This window comes from Elephantulus edwardii, unplaced genomic scaffold (assembly GCF_000299155.1).
Source record: "Elephantulus edwardii isolate Elephantulus edwardi_28Jun2011 unplaced genomic scaffold, EleEdw1.0 scaffold00098, whole genome shotgun sequence".
NCBI lineage: Eukaryota > Metazoa > Chordata > Mammalia > Macroscelidea > Macroscelididae > Elephantulus > Elephantulus edwardii.
The window spans coordinates 639,346-656,394 of record NW_006399848.1 but is presented as its reverse complement, the minus strand read 5'-3'; the positions used below and the strand labels follow the sequence as shown (position 1 = coordinate 656,394).

At 38.5% G+C, this 17,049-nt stretch overlaps 1 protein-coding gene across 2 annotated transcripts in view; it reads left to right on the top strand.

Moving 5' to 3' along the window:
- The window catches only part of KIAA1324L (KIAA1324-like ortholog), a 206,170-nt gene that overhangs the window by 158,623 nt on the left and 30,498 nt on the right, over nucleotides 1-17,049 (top strand). For both annotated transcript variants that reach the window (XM_006891439.1, XM_006891438.1), the window contains 7 exons: nucleotides 5,112-5,202; nucleotides 5,954-6,056; nucleotides 9,038-9,175; nucleotides 10,676-10,939; nucleotides 11,782-11,955; nucleotides 14,576-14,765; nucleotides 16,818-16,914. In XM_006891439.1, the coding sequence (XP_006891501.1) occupies nucleotides 5,112-5,202; nucleotides 5,954-6,056; nucleotides 9,038-9,175; nucleotides 10,676-10,939; nucleotides 11,782-11,955; nucleotides 14,576-14,765; nucleotides 16,818-16,914 (1,057 nt within the window). The remainder of the gene's footprint in view (nucleotides 1-5,111; nucleotides 5,203-5,953; nucleotides 6,057-9,037; nucleotides 9,176-10,675; nucleotides 10,940-11,781; nucleotides 11,956-14,575; nucleotides 14,766-16,817; nucleotides 16,915-17,049) is intronic.

Here is a 17,049-nt window from a genome sequence, read left to right as displayed (position 1 = left end):
TCATTGATGTCTAGAAATTCCAGAATAGTACACCAAAAGAGATGATGAAAAATAAGTCCTTTGCTATTATTTTAAAGAGTAGTTTGATAGCATTTTTTGCCTGATTTTGTTTTGAGTGGCTTAGGGCTGAGCAACTGTGAGGAACTAAATGATCTCAGACTCTCTCTGTTTATGAGGTCCATGCTTACAAAGTTCATATGAATTTCACTTCCTGGAAACTTGAAAATATGGCAGAGTCCAAATGATTTTTGGTTTTGCATTTTATTAACATTTAGAGCACTGAGATTTGGTTGACCTATCATATTTATTGGCTGAATGTTAAATATATATCTGTCTATTTATATAGATGTATATATACTGTTGTTGCTGCTGACCGTTGAGTCATAGTGACCCTATGAACAAAAGGCCTGAAGCCTTTCTACCTTTCTATAATTATCATCATTTATCAAAGATTATAGTTTCCAGAGGCATGTTGTTTAGGAAGTGGATGCCACTTCTGCTTCCAAATTACACACACACACACACACACACACAATTCCATCAATTGATAGCACCTAACAACAATAATGACAAGTCTTTTTGTTGTACATTTTTCTTTTAGGTGGCTGATTTTTATTATTTTTTATAGTTCATTCATGCATTTTTTTTCTTCCTGTCCCCAACTCTCTGACCCCCAATTCCCCTTGTAAGGCTGTTAATTGTCAGGCACATGGTTTCTAAACGTCCATTCCTTTCAGAAAGTCCTTACTTTCACGCATTCCAGTGCAGTATTCATTATCTAGCCATTCTTTTCCTGACCTTCCTTCCACCTTCCCCCGTCAATAATGGACTTACGCAGTATTTGTTCCTTCGTGACTGGGACATTTTACACAACATAATGCTTTCTAGTATGTATGCATTTTTAAACTTGACACGAAAGGGAGATGTTATAGTAGAAAAGCTTTGCATATCCTTTACTTTTATTATTTCACTAGCATTTTTTATCAACTCACGTGCTGAATTGTATTTTAGTTGAGAAAAAATATTTTTAATTATATTTGTTTTAAATTATTGCATATTAAAAATATACAGGCTTGAGATATAGGAAATGATGTGCACAAATAAAGTTAAAACTGCAAAATCTCCTTTCCTAGTGTCGGTTCTAGTTTGTAGCCATGCCTCTTCAGGTTTCTGATACTGTAATCTTTGTAAGAGGAGACTACCTTTTTACCACTGGATTTGCACTGCCAACCTTTCTGTTAGAAGTCCAAAATGGTGCACTCTGTGTCCTTGAATAATGTTCATTAAGCAGCCAAATAAAGGAAAGGAACAACAATTCTTATAAAGACCGTGAAATAAATACTCCTCTTTTTTGACCAATAATCCTGCTTTTAGGAACTTATTTTAATGGAGAATTTAAAAAAAATAATTTTTACCTAGATTTTAGGATTTGTATTTCTAAAAGTGTCTATGATTGAATTCTAGTGGAAGTTAAGATCTGTTGGAAAAATAAGATTGCAAAGACATTATTTAAATTAATCTCTTAAATCATATATAAATACATGTGTGTCTAATTACTTTGAATTTATTATCTAAAATTTTTATTTTGTTTGAGTTTTATAAAATTTAAGTTTAGTCTTATTTTCATAACAATATTTGATGTGCTCACTTATTTTTTTCTACATAGAAATTACAATTTTCAAAAATGCTAAATTACTAATTAAAAAATATACTTCTCTGCATTCAGAGTAGATGACATTTCAGTACTAAATAGTAAAATGAAAGTCCAAAGACAGCAGATTAATATTTTTGTGAGTATGTAATTTAGTCCCCAGCCACGTGAGGAAGGGCGCTGGCTAGAACACTGGTGGAGGTGAGAGACCCGAGGGTCACCTTCTTTACGTTGCCATTCTTGTTGGTGAGTCTCCAATCCTGATGCCACATTTTTCTTCATAAAATTCAGCTTCTCGAATCATTTGCTCAGCATATAGATTAAAAAGTTATGGAGAAGGATACAGTTCTGTACGTCATATGATTGTCCAATTCACAATGGTCAACACCAGTCCATTTCCACTTCCTTATGCCTAGTACATACATCGATCTTCAAGCCTTTAATGTCCCTTTTGACAGCTTCCAATTTTCCTAGAGTCACACACTTTATAAGTTACTTATTTGATTACTGATGGCAGTTTGCAGCTGTTTCTTGTCTTTTTGAGTTGTGCCGTGTCTGCACATGAATATTCTGAAAGCTTCACTTGATCCACATCATTCTCCGTTCTGAGGAGGTAGCTCTTCCTAGAGGTGTTTTGAATGCCTTCCAGCCTGAGAGACTAATTTTCTAGCACGATAATAGACAGTGTTCCAGTGTTACCTGTAAAGTTTTCACTGGTCAGTTTTTGACGAAGTCGATTACCAAGGCCTTCTTAGTCTATCCCCTTTTAAAAGCTCCACTGAAATGTAGCCTCCATAGTTGTCCTTGCTGGTATTTGAAATACTGATGGCTTGGCTTCTAGCATCATAATCACACACAAATAATCACGATAACCTGGGATGTACTGATTGGATGAAATACTGTGCAAGTAATAATGTTGTTGTTAAGTGCTGTCAAGTTGAAGAGGACTCATAGTGACCCTATGAATGAAAGACGTGAACACTTGTAAAACTTTCATCGTTATTCTCTGGAGAGGCAAGCTATTTTGGAAGTGGATGCCACTCCTGCTTCCAAGCTTGTTTTAATCAGGGAACTTTACCAAACACTGTCCACCATGGGTGACTGTGATCACATTTGTAAACAATAGTAACAATAGTTACTGTAACAATAGTTACTACAAAAAGAGCAAAGGCTACAAGGGGAGCAAGATCAGTAACATAAACCCAATTTCTATAAGGTCAGACATGTCCCCCACCTTCCTGTCCATCCTTCTAGTCATCTTAACACCAAATTTACTAATTTGGTAGATCCAAAATCCAATGTGATAGCTCACAGACCACAAAGAATCACATTGGACAAGTAAAAAAGGTTACAATCTAGATTAAAAGCAGAACACATTCAGGAAAGCTTCTGAAATGCTCTCATAGGCACCTCAGCCTTGAGACTCAAGACTTTAGACCATTCTTACAAAGTTCTCAGTCCTGCCAAGGTTGGCTCCCCCATCCCCAATTATCCAACAAATTCGGACAAAAGCTCTTATTTTAGCTCTAGATCTGTCCATGAGAGGTAGCAGCCAGCTCTGTCTCATGCCAAGTCTCTCGTCCTTTGCTTCATCTACTGCTGCCACTGTCATAAGTGTAGCAAGATGTCAAGAATGTCTGGTCCTGAAGGGCATCCTACATATTCTCTTGCTTGTTCTCTTCTTCACTGGTGAGAAAGGTCTCCTTTTTTGCTGGAGCTGTTCAATTTATTGGCAAGACCAGCCAGTCCCCTTGCTGATTGGCGAGACTGGCCAATCCTTTTGTGCAATGGTAAAATAGCCAATCCCCTTTTGGACAGGATAGGATAACATGCCCTATTTGCATATTCCCACCTATTCATGTGGTCAAGTCAGATTTAATGGCTAGGAAAGTCATACTGAAAGATAATCTCCACAGTAACTATATGCGATGGATTACATTTCAACATCAAGAAAATAAAATCCTTCCTACTGGACCAATAGGCAATCACTATTAACAGAGAAAAATGATGGAAATGATAAAGTATTTTAATTTTATTTGGATCCACAATCAACACACATGCAAGCAGTAGTCAAAAAAACTAAAACTAAATATGTTGCTTTGGGCAAAACTGTTATCAAGGGCCTCTTTAAAATGCTAGAGGGCAAACTGGGGATGGGGGTAGGGTGGGCAGGGAGAAAAGTGCAACAATGAATGAATGGAAATCCAAAATCTCTGTAAATGTTCATTGAAATAAAAAAAAAGCTAGAGAGCAAAGGTATCACTTTAAAGACTAAGGTGCTCCTGAACCAGGCTGCAGTACCACTGTGTTGAAAAGCATGAGTAAATAGAAAATAGTGAGAACAAATACTTGAAATATTAACAGTAATTATTTCTGTGGTGAGATTATGCATAAATTTCTTCAGGACTTATGCTACTGGAGGGCAGGTCTTTGTCATGCAAAACTAACCAATCTCCTCATTAGTAGTCTGTTGTTGTGTACCATAGAGTTGGAACTGACCAATAGCTGATCCTCTGGTGGGTTTTCAGAAGCAGTAAATTGCATGGGAGGAGATTGCCCATCCTTCTTCCATGGAGCAGCTGGTGGCTTGAACAGCGTACCTTTGAGATTGCAGAGCAGCTTCTTGCCACTAGGCCACCGGAGCTACCTCATTAGTAGTCTATACACCTTATTTGCAAGTTTCTACCCCAAAAGGTACTGTTTACCTTATTCACATTATTAGCATTGTCCCACCTCACCATGGTGACGAAAGTGTCTAGCATAGAGGTAGACACTCAGTGAATACTTGTTGAATAAAAAAAAAAAACAAAAACAGAGAGAGTGAATACAGGAGCAGAGACTAAATGAGAAAAAAACAACACAGCAAACTGTAAGAAAGGTCTCTGGACCCTGAATCTTTCTCGCTAGGTAACATGAAGTTTTTCTTTGCCATTGGTTACTTGAAGACTATACTTTTTCAGTCTCAATGTATAAAAATGGTAAAGATCATCTGCTTTCATTTTAAAAAGGTCATGTTTCATTATTAGTTCTCCTATTAAATAAATTTGATGCAAGACAGTATACTACTTGGTTCCCTCTAGGTAATCTTGGGGAATATCTTTATTGGTATTAAGGGTACTAGCTCTGCGTGCAGTGTACAACCAAATATTAAAAGTAGCAGATTCCTGGGGGAGCTCTGGTGGCCTGGTGGTAGGGAGCTGCAACTGCAATCCCAGGGGCTCACGGTTCGAATCCACCAGATGCTCTGCCGAGGAAGGAGGGACAGTCTCCTCCTGTACCAGTCGGATCTGATTTGACGGTACACTCACACAAAAACAATAAAATAAAATTTAAAAAAAAAAAGTAGCAGATTCCTTTGAGCTATTTATGACTTCACATGTAAATACTGATGCTTTAAAAAAATATTGTTAGAAAATGACAATGAGATTTTTACTAATAAAAAATGACTTCTCTCTTCTAGGTTGGGAAGTGGCTGGAGATCATATCCAGAGCGGGGCTGGAGGTTCAGATAATGACTACCTGATTTTAAATTTGCATATTCCAGGATTTAAGTAAGGACACTAATATTGATTCTCTTCTTTAAAGAGCCTCACATCTGTTTTTCTTTAAGTAATTGAAGATGGTTTGTCATTATAAAGTATGTTAGTATCGTGAAGAAGTCAGCAACTAGTCTGTCAATATATTCCATTTAAGAGTACTTATAGTCCTTGATGGTGAAGTGTTGTGCTGCCAACACAAAGCTCAGATGGCTCCAAACCACCAGCCGCTCTGTGGGAGAAAGATGGGCAGCCTCCTGTGTGATTTACTGTCTCTGAAAACCCACTGGAGGCTCGGTTATGGGTTGGTTCTGACTCTGCAGTAAACAATATAGCATCAGGGAAGTGATCAGAAAAATTATGTTCTGTATTATTTAAATGGCATTGAGTCATTTTACTAGTGTTATATCCAAACACTACAATAACCATTATTTTTGGATACTTAATCAAGAAAAGTCCAAGTTTGTCACAGGGGTTTCTATTAGTCTGTTTATTTTTCTCAGTGCCACACACAGAATTGTATGTCACTAATTCTTTAGCCCTGTTTTACTTGAGGTTTCTATATTTGAAACTTCTCCTTAAGAGTCTGTCTCTGATATTTTTACATTAGCATAGGCATTCAGAGATTGAGGAAGGTGGGATGGTGGGGAAGAAATTGGGATAAAGAAGAGTGATTTTAAGCTTAGCAGGAAAAAAATAGGTTAATTTTGCTCCCAATTTTATTTCAAATATATTATAAATATTTTTGTCCTATTCTTTCATATAGGCCACCAACATCTATGACTGGAGCCACAGGTTCTGAGCTCGGAAGAATAACCTTTGTCTTTGAGACTCTCTGTTCAGCTGACTGTGTTTTGTACTTCATGGTGGTAAGTGAAATAGTGGCCTTGGAAAGCAAGTTTCTAATCTTGTCTTTCTCTTTTATTTTAAGTAGTTACATGAATTGCAATAAAAATCTTACTTTTCTTGCCATTCTGGGGGCTTTTCAAAACCATTTAAAAATGTCTAAAGAAGTAATAAATAATGAAATAATAAAATACATAAGGAAATGAAATCTGTAGTTATTTTCCTCTTTTAAGGGCATGACGGGAAGAGAGGGCCAGACAGTTTACAAAGGTAAGGATTAGTAACCTGGTAGAAGTTTCCCTGAAAAAAAAAATCTCACCAGCAGAATGAGAATTCTCCCCCAATAACAACTCAGCCACTTAAACTATCAGGAGGGAAAAGGCATACTAATAACTGAGGGCAGGCAGTGAAGGAAGTGTAGAGCATTGGTTAGAATACTGTCACTAAACTCAGTTAAGTTTGACAAATAACCCTACTAAGTGCAGATCATAATCTTTCCCATTTTCTTTACTTACTAGGTGACATAAATCTCAACTGTTAGCTTAAGTAGCAACAAGATTTACTAAGACTTTATGTGGGTATTAGTCTGTTGTTATGGAAGATATTAGCATTACAATTAAATGTTGACTCAAATATGTATTATTTTTGCTTTTTTTCTCTAACAATCTGTTAGTTTCTACTTGGTTGTCCTTAATTAACAGTTTGTCTTATGGCATGAAAGTATGTGGAAATTTAAGGACTCAGTGGTAAGGAATTGCAGTGTCAATGGAAAGGTATGACGTTTGAATCCACCAGCTGCTCCGTGAGAGAAGGGTGGGCAATCTCCTACTGTGCGATTAACTGCCTGTGAAAACCTTCTGGAGGGTCAGCTATGAGTTGGTTCTGACTCTATGGTATAAACAACAACACACCAATCATTTCTTTTACTAAAATAACCCCTAATACGTCAGTTCTTCCCACTCTGCCTGCTATCTTTAACTAACTGTTAGCTCCTCTTCTCAGTTGGTGCCATTGTGCAAATGCAGAGCCCTTGTATCTCCTCAAGGGGCTCTTGTGGTGCAGTGGTTAAGCGCTCAGCTACTGACTGAAAGCTTGATGGTTTGGAGTCTCCGATAAAACTACTGGAGAAAGTTATGGCTTCTTTAAAGGTTTAAAAGCAAAACACTGTCACTGAATCAGTTCTGACGCTTGGTGACCCTCTCTCAGGTTTTCAAGGTTGTAGATCGTAATGAGAGATTCTCCTGAGCCCACAGTGTTTCAGTTAACAGCCCCCAACCTAATGTACTGTGGCACCAGATATCCATAAAGCCAACAGCCTTGGAGCCCCGTGGGTCAGTTCTACTCTATCCTGTAGTTGCTGGTAGTCAAAATTGTCTCACTGTTAATTTCTTTAAAGTTCTTTGTCAAATAAACTATTAATCTCCTATTCATTTTTGTCATCTCCACTCTCATCAGTGTTGCTGCCAAAATGATGCCAGTTGGCATAGTTACTGAAACAATAGCAGTAACATCAACTGCAAATCCGTTCCCTTCCCCTGGATATTCCCCTTCCTGCCATAGCAGTAGTTCTCAAAGTGTGGAGCCAGGATCACAATCACTTGGAATGATTAGAAATGCAGATTTTCAGACCCAACCCTCATCTTCCTGAGTCAGAAACCCTGGGAATGGCCTGTACTGTAGCAATCTTTGAGACTCATTCATCCTGACACTCACTAACGTTTGAGACCCACAAGGAGCTCTGGTGGTCTAGTGTTAAGGAACTATGCTGCAATCCCGAAGGAACACAGTTTGAATCTGCCAGTGAATCTGGCAACAGCTCCATGGAGGAGGGGCAGTCTTCTCCCGTGCAATTAACTACCTCTGAAAATCTGCTGGAGGGTCAGCTATGGGTTGCTTCCAGCCCAATGGCACACAACAACAATGTGTAGGCTATAATTTAAACTCTTCAGCATTGTAGCTATGTGATGTTTTGTATTCTTTCACCGAATCTTCTCTCTGTTTCCTACTTTAGTCATTCAGAGTTTGTTAGTGTAGCGCCATGCCATTTTTTAAAAAATTCTATTATTTTTGTGTGAGTGTACCGTCAAATCAGATCTGACTGGTACAGGAGGAGATTGTCCTTCCTTCCCCGGCAGAGCATCTGGTGGATTCGAACCGTGCGCCTCTGGGATTATAGTTGCAGCTCCTTGCCACTAGGCCACCAGAGCTCCCCTCGCCATGCCATTTTTAAATTAACTGTACCTTTACAATCTTTGCTACTTTTCCCCCCCTGAATTCCCAGACATTTTTAAAAGCTAACTTAAACCTTCTTTCTCGTTGGAGACTTTTTTTTATTACTTGAAGAAAAATTGACAACCTCTCTAGTGTGCGTCTAAAACCTTTTGAGAAAATCTAATTTTAGTTATAAGAATTTATTTATGTTTTTGTCTCCTTCACATGAGCTTCTCTGAGTAGGGATCAGATGTTATTTATATTCTAACTATAAATATTATAAAATATTACTTCTGTTATTTCATGAGCATTTTGATTATGCATGTAAAATAGTATCCAGGTTAACCTGCTTGTGGGTAAGCCTGCAGGTTGCTTGTGTGGTTTTTCAAGAGGAATTTGGAAATGCAGAAACTGCCTAATAGAATCTTTTAAGTAAAAAAAAGTTGGGACACATTTCCATTCATTCTGTGAGGATCCTAGTTCATGTGAAAAGTTTGAAGAAGTATGTTACCCTTTCTAAGTGTGTTTTGAACTAAAAATACATAAAAAAATCCTTTGAAAATGCTCTTATTTGGAATTTACATCAAGCTATATTGATACTGTGAGTCTGAGGTGAGTAGGATGCTTGCTTGTGTAGACGTAAAAGGAGTTTTTGGGAGTTCTAGCATTTTATGCTTTGTAGATAAATATTCATGAACTACAGGTTTTGCTTCGTAAATAAAAAACAAATGTTTAAGCACTTATGTTAATATTTAGTTTGTGAATATCTTCCTCCCACCCCACTGTGTTATAGGATATTAATAGAAAAAGTACCAATGTGGTGGAATCATGGGGTGGAACCAAAGAAAAACAAGCTTACACCCACATCATCTTCAAGAATGCAACATTTACATTTACATGGGCATTCCAGAGAACGAATCAGGGTCAAGATGTAAGTTGTAAACTCATTTGTTTTTTTTAAACACAAAATGATGCCCCCTGGTGGACATGGATAGAAAGTGATCTTTCGAGTCTTCTGGAGGATATGCTTAGCTTTTTATTTGTGTAAAAAACAATCACTTAGCTACATATTTTGTATGAATTTGTATTTTTATATGTATGGAATGGAATAAAATGCATCTTTGAATTGTTGTGAACTCTAGATAGATGTAGCTTTTTGGAACATTAAGAAAAATTTAGTTTAATATTGTAGTTATTAAAGAACTTATTTCTAAAGCTATTTTAGGCTTTAAGAAAGTTATCTGATATCTTCATATGAATCATCTTGCATTGTCTAGAAACTAGTGACTAGTGTTGTTTTATTACAACTGTAGTTTCTCCTCTGAGAGCCAGGAGAATGTCCATACACACAATAGAGCTAACGCACAGATCCTTAACACACAGAGGCACCAGTCTTTACGTTCCCTGTCAGACTAGAATGGAGTCCTCCTTTGAGAAAGTTCCATTGCAAATTTTAATAGTGGAAGGACTGCTGTGGTCTAAGTACAGCCATGTGTGGATCAATCTAGAACTCTTCTTTCCAAATTGAGGACAAGAAAACCACTTGCTCAGATGCCACCTTAGCACTGTGGTGGCAGATGTAAAGCCCTTTCCCTTTTCCCTCTCGGCTCTTGGTTGTGAACACTTTCCCCATATTTTGCTTGACTCCAATTGTCCTTTCAGAGTGTCCTTCATGGGGTCATGAACAGGCTATAAAAGCCATTTTTCCTTTTCTTCTGTTTGTCTTTGCCCCACACAGCAAAAACATTAGTCTCTGGTACCTCTGAGCTGTAGGAACTAGAATAGGGTGATACCTATTGCTTGATAAAGACCAAACATGTAATTCACTAAGTTGCAAGAAAGAAAAGGAGAAGACATCAGTTCTTGTTCTCTGGGCATATTTCTTCAACAGAATTCAGGGTTTGATGGTAAGCCCTGGAGATAGAAAAGTTTACCAAATAAGTAGTTTGAGTGCAGCAGTATTATATACTATTTGTGAGAGGACCAGAGTTTACTTCTTCCATGACTCTGTAATTTCCAACTCAAAGCTCCTTCCACCCAGCCATACTAGTAACCTCCCATTGTATTAACTTTAGGCTTATGTCTGAATAAGCAATGATAGGAGCTAAAACCATTTCTCTATTAAAGCACACCTGTTTGTCTAGTCACAAAGTGTGCTGTTATATCTGAGCCTGAATCAGTTTTGATGTATCTCATGGTAATTGTGGCAAAACCTTGAGAACTCTGTGACTTTGGAAATTAGGTTCTAGTGTCAAGATTTAAGATTCCTTTAATAAACTATATAGGAATGGTATTTATTCAATGTCAGTTACAAACTGTTAGCTTGGGTCACTTTGCTTGTTTTGGTAAATCAGCATAAAGAAAATAAAATCAAGCTAGTTGTGCAACTCCACCTCACGGCAGAAGTCATTGCTTTCTGCTCTCTTTTTAGAATAGACGCTTCCTCAATGACGTGGTGAAGATATATTCTATCACAACCACTAATGCAGTTGATGGGGTGGCGTCCTCATGCCGTGCCTGTGCGCTCGGGTCTGAACAGTCAGGCTCATCGTGTGTCCCCTGCCCCCCAGGCCACTACATTGAGAAAGAAACCAACCAGTGCAAGGAGTGTCCCCCCGACACCTACCTGTCCATACATCAGGTCTATGGCAAGGAGGCATGTATTCCATGCGGGCCTGGGAGTAAAAGCACGCAGGTACGTGTGTGTGCATTTCAGTTAGCCTCACAGAAGGCATTTTAATGGGGAAACCGTAGCTGCTGTGCCAAGTTTCACAGCCATGGTTAACCTGGTAGAGGTTAACCTGTGAGTTGAATTGACTTAATGGCAGTGTTTTTTGGTATGAAGGCTGGCTGTGGGGTTATTTGGAGTGTAGGGCAAACAAGCTCACTACCAACTCCAGTGGCTTCTCACTTACAGTGATCCTCTGTTGGGTGTCCTAAGAGTTCCTTTCAGAGCAAAGATGAAAGCTGCTTAATGGCTGAAAGGAAAATTGTGGTTTTATTGTCTGTTGGGAGCTCTGATGACATAGCCCATAGGGTGTTGCCTTGCTAGCCCAGAGCCCCAGCCTCATGCAGTGACTGTGCCTGTCTAGCAGTTTGAATTTGCTACCAACATTTTGGGAGAAAGATGAGTAATCTTTTCCCATGAGTTTTGCAGCTTCAGAAACCCAATCGAAGGTCAACTGTGAGCTGATTCCAACTCAGTGGCAATGAGAATGAGTGATTATCTAATTAAATAGGGATAAAAGGAATGATAACTACATCTTAAATTCACTTTTAATATGAAACTATTCTTAGAATAAATAATCTTATTCTGGCTTAAAAATATGAATCTTTTGAATTTTGTCTAGAAACATCTAGTTAGAATTGAGGAATTCTCTTTCTTAATATAGTTAATGTCTTTAACTACAACAGAAATACTGAGATAGCTTTTAAGCCTAGAACTTAATCTTAAAGCTCATTATAAAAGGACCTGATCCTTTGCTTCCTGCTGTATTCTTGTTGTTTTTTCCATTTCTTCCTCTTTGATGATCAAAGGACCACTCAGTTTGCTACAGTGACTGCTTTTTCTACCATGAGAGAGAAAACCAGAGTTTACACTATGACTTCAGCAACCTCAGCAGTGTTGGCTCGTTAATGAATGGTCCCAGCTTCACCTCCAAAGGAACAAAATACTACCATTTCTTCAATATAAGTTTATGTGGGCATGAGGTGAGTTCAGACATTCGAGGTGAGAGGGAGCCGTTTCTCAGCTCTCAATGTGATTGTCTTGTCTTGATGGACCGAAAAATCTCTTTAGAAACTAACAATAAAATGTCATAAACTGATTGTTGATTGCCTCAATCCTTTGCTGTCTCCTAACATACTATCTTTCTACATTCACAGCAACCTTGAGTGATTCTCAGTCCATTAAAACTTAGTTGAACGTCAAAACTTGTATAAGTGTTTTAAAAACCTTTCCTATTTAAAAAAGTATCAGATTTGTCAATCCCAGCAGTTTTTAAGGCAAGAAATGATGGTCTGAGGAAGTTTTATTGTGGCTTGTATTGCTAATTTTACTCTAAGGGAGAGAGGAAAAAAAAAGACTTCTAAGAGGAAGTTTTCTAGAAATAAAAAGGAAGTGTGCATATTAACAAAGTAATTTTATTAGGTAAGCCTCTGTTAATAAAATGGTGTAAACAATTGTTTTCCTTGAGAAGAATGGGAATTTTAATTAGTACTGCTAATGAGAAAGAGTTAGAGAATCTTATTAGGTCCTAAAATTTCCATGAATATAAGCAAATGAGAACACTCTGGTTGCCTAGTGGGTAAGGAGTTGTGCTGCCAACCCAAAGTCAGTGTTCAAATCCTCTAGCTGCTCCATGGAAGAAAGATGAGCAGTTTCCTCCCGTGACAGCCTCTCAAACCCCCCTGGAGGGTCAGGTATGAGTCAGTTGTGATGTGATGGCATAAAACCACAGCATGTGAGGATGGGATGGGACAGTACACGCACGTTGTTAGCAAGGATGAGAATCAAACAAAGCACTGGCTCTGTATCAGTTACATGCTGATTCCTGTCTCTCCAGTGGGCTTTATTGTAAAAGACTGTGCCAAACTTTGTGCCAACATAATATAAAGAGATCTAATGACAGTAATTTTCAAGCAAGGTCCATATACTTTATGTGGCATGACATCTGTCCTGTACTTTGATTACACAGGGTGACTGAACACACACACACACACACACGTTTGATCACTCAGTTCACTTAAATATATATATAAAAAAATAATTAGCACCTGCTTTGTTCCCAGTAAGAGTCCCGGGAGGCACACTTTCTTTCTTCTGGGTTGGGCTGCCATCTGAAAAGTTGACATTTTGAACCCACCAGCCGCTCGGCAGGAGAAAGAGGATTCAGTTTCCTCGAAAAAAGATTTACCACTTCGAAGACGTGGAGAAAGGTGACCATAAGACTGAACTGACTCCAGAGCTCAAAACTCATTGTTGTTAGGTCAGAACTAACTCCTAGCTGACCCTTTGCGTTTCCAAGGATGTTTGTAGATCACACGAGAGGAGAGTGGTCGTCTTTCTCCCACTCAGTGGCTGGTGGATTCCAGCTTCCAGAGCGATGTCATCTTTGAGTTAGCAGCACAGCTCCTTATGAATCTAGGGCAGTTGTGGTTTTTGTTTCTGATATTCTGTTGTTTTTTTTTAAAGAAGATGTCTAATAACGTTTAAATGGAACTCTGGTGGGTAGCTCATAGCACATTATTTTGATAACCCAAAGGCTGGGAATCTCTGGGGCTTTGGATCCATCAGCAGCTCTGCAGGAGAAAGATGAGAAGTCTCTGCTTGTTTGAATTTACAGCCTCTGGAAGCAAAGGAGGGTCAGATGCGAGTCAGTTGTGAGTCTGTAGCAGTGCATTTTGAGTTTACATCTAAGCAAGGAGGCTGAGTTAAGTACCCCACTAGAGGTACTTAACCTGGTTAAGTACCAGTGGTTAGTAAACCCACCAGAGTCATTGCAGAAGAAAAGCAGGGACATCTGCTTCTGAAAGGTCCTAGCTTTGAAAACCTATGAAGGTGGTGCTACTCTGACAAACTGAAAGCCACCAGAAGTCTGAATTGATTTTGTGTGGCAATAAGCAACAGCATGTTTAAACAGTCTTCCAATTTTTATAATGTTACAGTCCAGCTACATTACAGATGATTTCAGAAGTAACCACTATGTTACTGTGAACCTACAGGATCATTGAACAGATACATATCATCATTGGATATTTAAGTTTCATTGACTAAAGAGACACGTAGTGATTAACAGAGTAGAACTGAGACGCTATTCTAGAATTTTGCTGCAATACGACTTTTGTATTTTCTTCTGAACACTTCAAATAACTTTTTAGCCACATATAGATCTATAAAGGACAAGGAAGAGCAAATCTTTTTTTCCTTGGCATTAAAACCTTCACTAGCAGTTTGCTGGTCTTTTGTATGAATTGCTGTCCTTGACGTAGGTGACTTGACAAAGGTGACTTTTATTTCCTTAAGTTAGATGGTTTTCATCCAGCACAACAGATACTTGTGGTGGGAGAATAGTGCAGCCTTGAATTGCCCTATTAATTATGACAAAATGGCTCTAAACTCTAGTGAGCAAGAGGATTCTCTGGAGAGTGGTTAGTAAAATGTTGGTAGCGGGACTGTGCACCAGGTCAGCTAAATCAGAGCACCTGAGGGTGAGGAGAGAGTCGCTGTGCTATTGGAATTAGCAGTTGGTTGTTGAGATTTAGTATAGAGAATGACCCTCAATAAACCTTTTCCTTTATCACCTACTTTTCTTTTTTTTTTTATATATAGGGGAGGAAAATGGCTCTCTGTACCAACAACATAACAGACTTTACAGTAAAGGAAATGGTAGGAAAGTCAGATGACTTCACAAATTTGGTAGGGGCATTTGTGTGCCAGTCAACCATTATTCCTTCCGAAAGCAAGGGTTTCCGAGCAGCCCTCTCGTCACAGTCCATCATTCTGGCAGACACATTTTTGGGTAAGCTTCATATATGCATGCAGATCTACATACTCACGCATTCCCAGATTATATTACTGATAAATGATCATTGCATTGGTGTTTACAACAGGTGAGTGAGACTCGCAGGGAATTAAGAGTCATGGTTTTGTAACGTGCCTTCAAAGACTCCTGCAACAGAAGTGTCTTAATGAATCTCAATGAGTATAAGAAGCTTCTGAGTTTGTGTATTAGATCATGTGTGATATGACATTTGCTAAGGAGAAAGTCTATGCCTTCTATCAGATTCTTTAGGAAATGAAAAGGAAAAACAGTAAGGAGGTGCACTGCCAACTGAAAGGTTGGTGGGTTGGATCTGCAAGCTAGCCTGTGGACAAAAGGTGTACAATCTCCTCTTGTGCAATTTGCAACCTCTGTAAACCCACTGGAGGGTCAGATATCAGTCTGTTCCAACTTGATGGAACACAATAACAACCTCAAAGTATTTAAATAATAAATATACACAGTATAAACTTAAATAATAACATCTGACACCAGTTTCCATCATATTTTCTCATAACAGATGTGGACTGGTGACAAGGAGCAATGCTGTGGGTGCCAAATTTGATTAACTTTATACTTTCCTCTTTCTGTAGTTCTGGAAGGTTCAGAGAAAGTTTAAGAAGAATCCACATCTCTAAATAGGATGTTTTAGGGATTAATATCATTAGAATACTTGGAGTAGGGATTAGAGAGTCTGTGGTTCTAACAGTTAGGCCAAACTTCTGAGATGATTTCTGATGTGCAGCCAGGTTTAGCACCTTTGCCTAGACTCCAGAGGACTTTAGTGTTAATATTCAGCACCATGGTCAGCTACCAGCTTTACGCTCAACATCAGAACTTTGTGTCAAAGGCTCTGGTTGCTGTTACCACTTGCATTTTGGCTCTGCTGCTGTTTTGCCCATTTTTGTCTTTTGCCTCCGAGTCAGAACCAAACTGTAGCTGACCTTCTGGTGGATTTTTCAGGAGCACAAAATAGGACAGGAAGAAATTGTCAGTCTTTCTCCCGTGCAGCATCTAGTGGATTCAAACCATTTGATTTTGGGATTGCAGCACAGCTTCTTACCACAATGCCACCACATCTCCCTGTTGTTTTGCCTGTTGTTATTGTTGAGTACCATTGAGTCAGGACCAACTTATAGCTGACCATCTAGTACATTTTCAGAGGCATGGGAGGAGATTTCCCATCCTTCTCGCACAGAGCAGATGATGCATTTGAACCACGTGCCTTTGGGATTGCAATGCTATTTTGTCTTAGAGATGGGGAAAAAAATACTACTCTTTCCGGTTTCTTAAGTTTAGCACTGAATGTGAGTAAAAAATTTAGTAGCCTAGGTCATAATCAGAGGTTATTGTTGTTGTGTGTCATGGAGTCAGAGCTAACCCATAGTTGACCCTCTAGCAGATTTTCAGAGTAAATAAACTACCTGGAAGCAAGAATGACATCCACTTTCTAAACAACATGCCTGTGGAAACTCTATAGACACTGATAAATGTGAGGGTCTTCAGGCCTTTTATTCATAGAGTCCCTGTAGTCATACTCGACTCAAAGGCAATCAACAACAACAACAACAACAACCTACCTGGAAGGAGATTATCCTTCTTAAGAGCAGCTGGTGGATTCGAACCATGTGCCTTTGAGATTGCAGCACAACTTCTTACCCCTAGGCCACAAGAACACCCTAGTTTATCATGAGAGGTAGAGAATTTTGATGGTAGATTTTTTGAAATGTTAGAACCGGAAGGAACTTTGGACATCCTGTGAATCACTACCTACATTCTACTGATTCAGAACCTAAGACTCAGGGGAGTGGAGTGAGTGAACAAAAGAAAAGTGTAAAGAGAGGAAGTCCAGTCTTTTATCTTTCATTCTAGGGACTTTAATAATTACTTAATATAAACACACTGACTTCATATATCTAGTAAAATGACACTTAAAGGCAGAAAGCTCTCTTTTATTCAACTTTAACAAGGACCAGAAATGATTTTTTTTTCCATATCTTTAATAGTTGGTTTTTTTTAATTGCCATCTAGGAGTGACAGTTGAAACAACATTGCATAATATTAATATAAAAGAAGATATGTTTCCAGTTACACCAAGCCAAATACCTGATGTGCATTTCTTTTATAAGTAAGTGAAATGACTGTCTCCCTTGATTATGTTTTATAAACCAGAAGGGAATTGTATGTGTATGGACTTCTTTCCCATTATGGATTATAAATTCTCAGTGGCAGGGAAGCTATATTACATCACATTAGGGTGCTA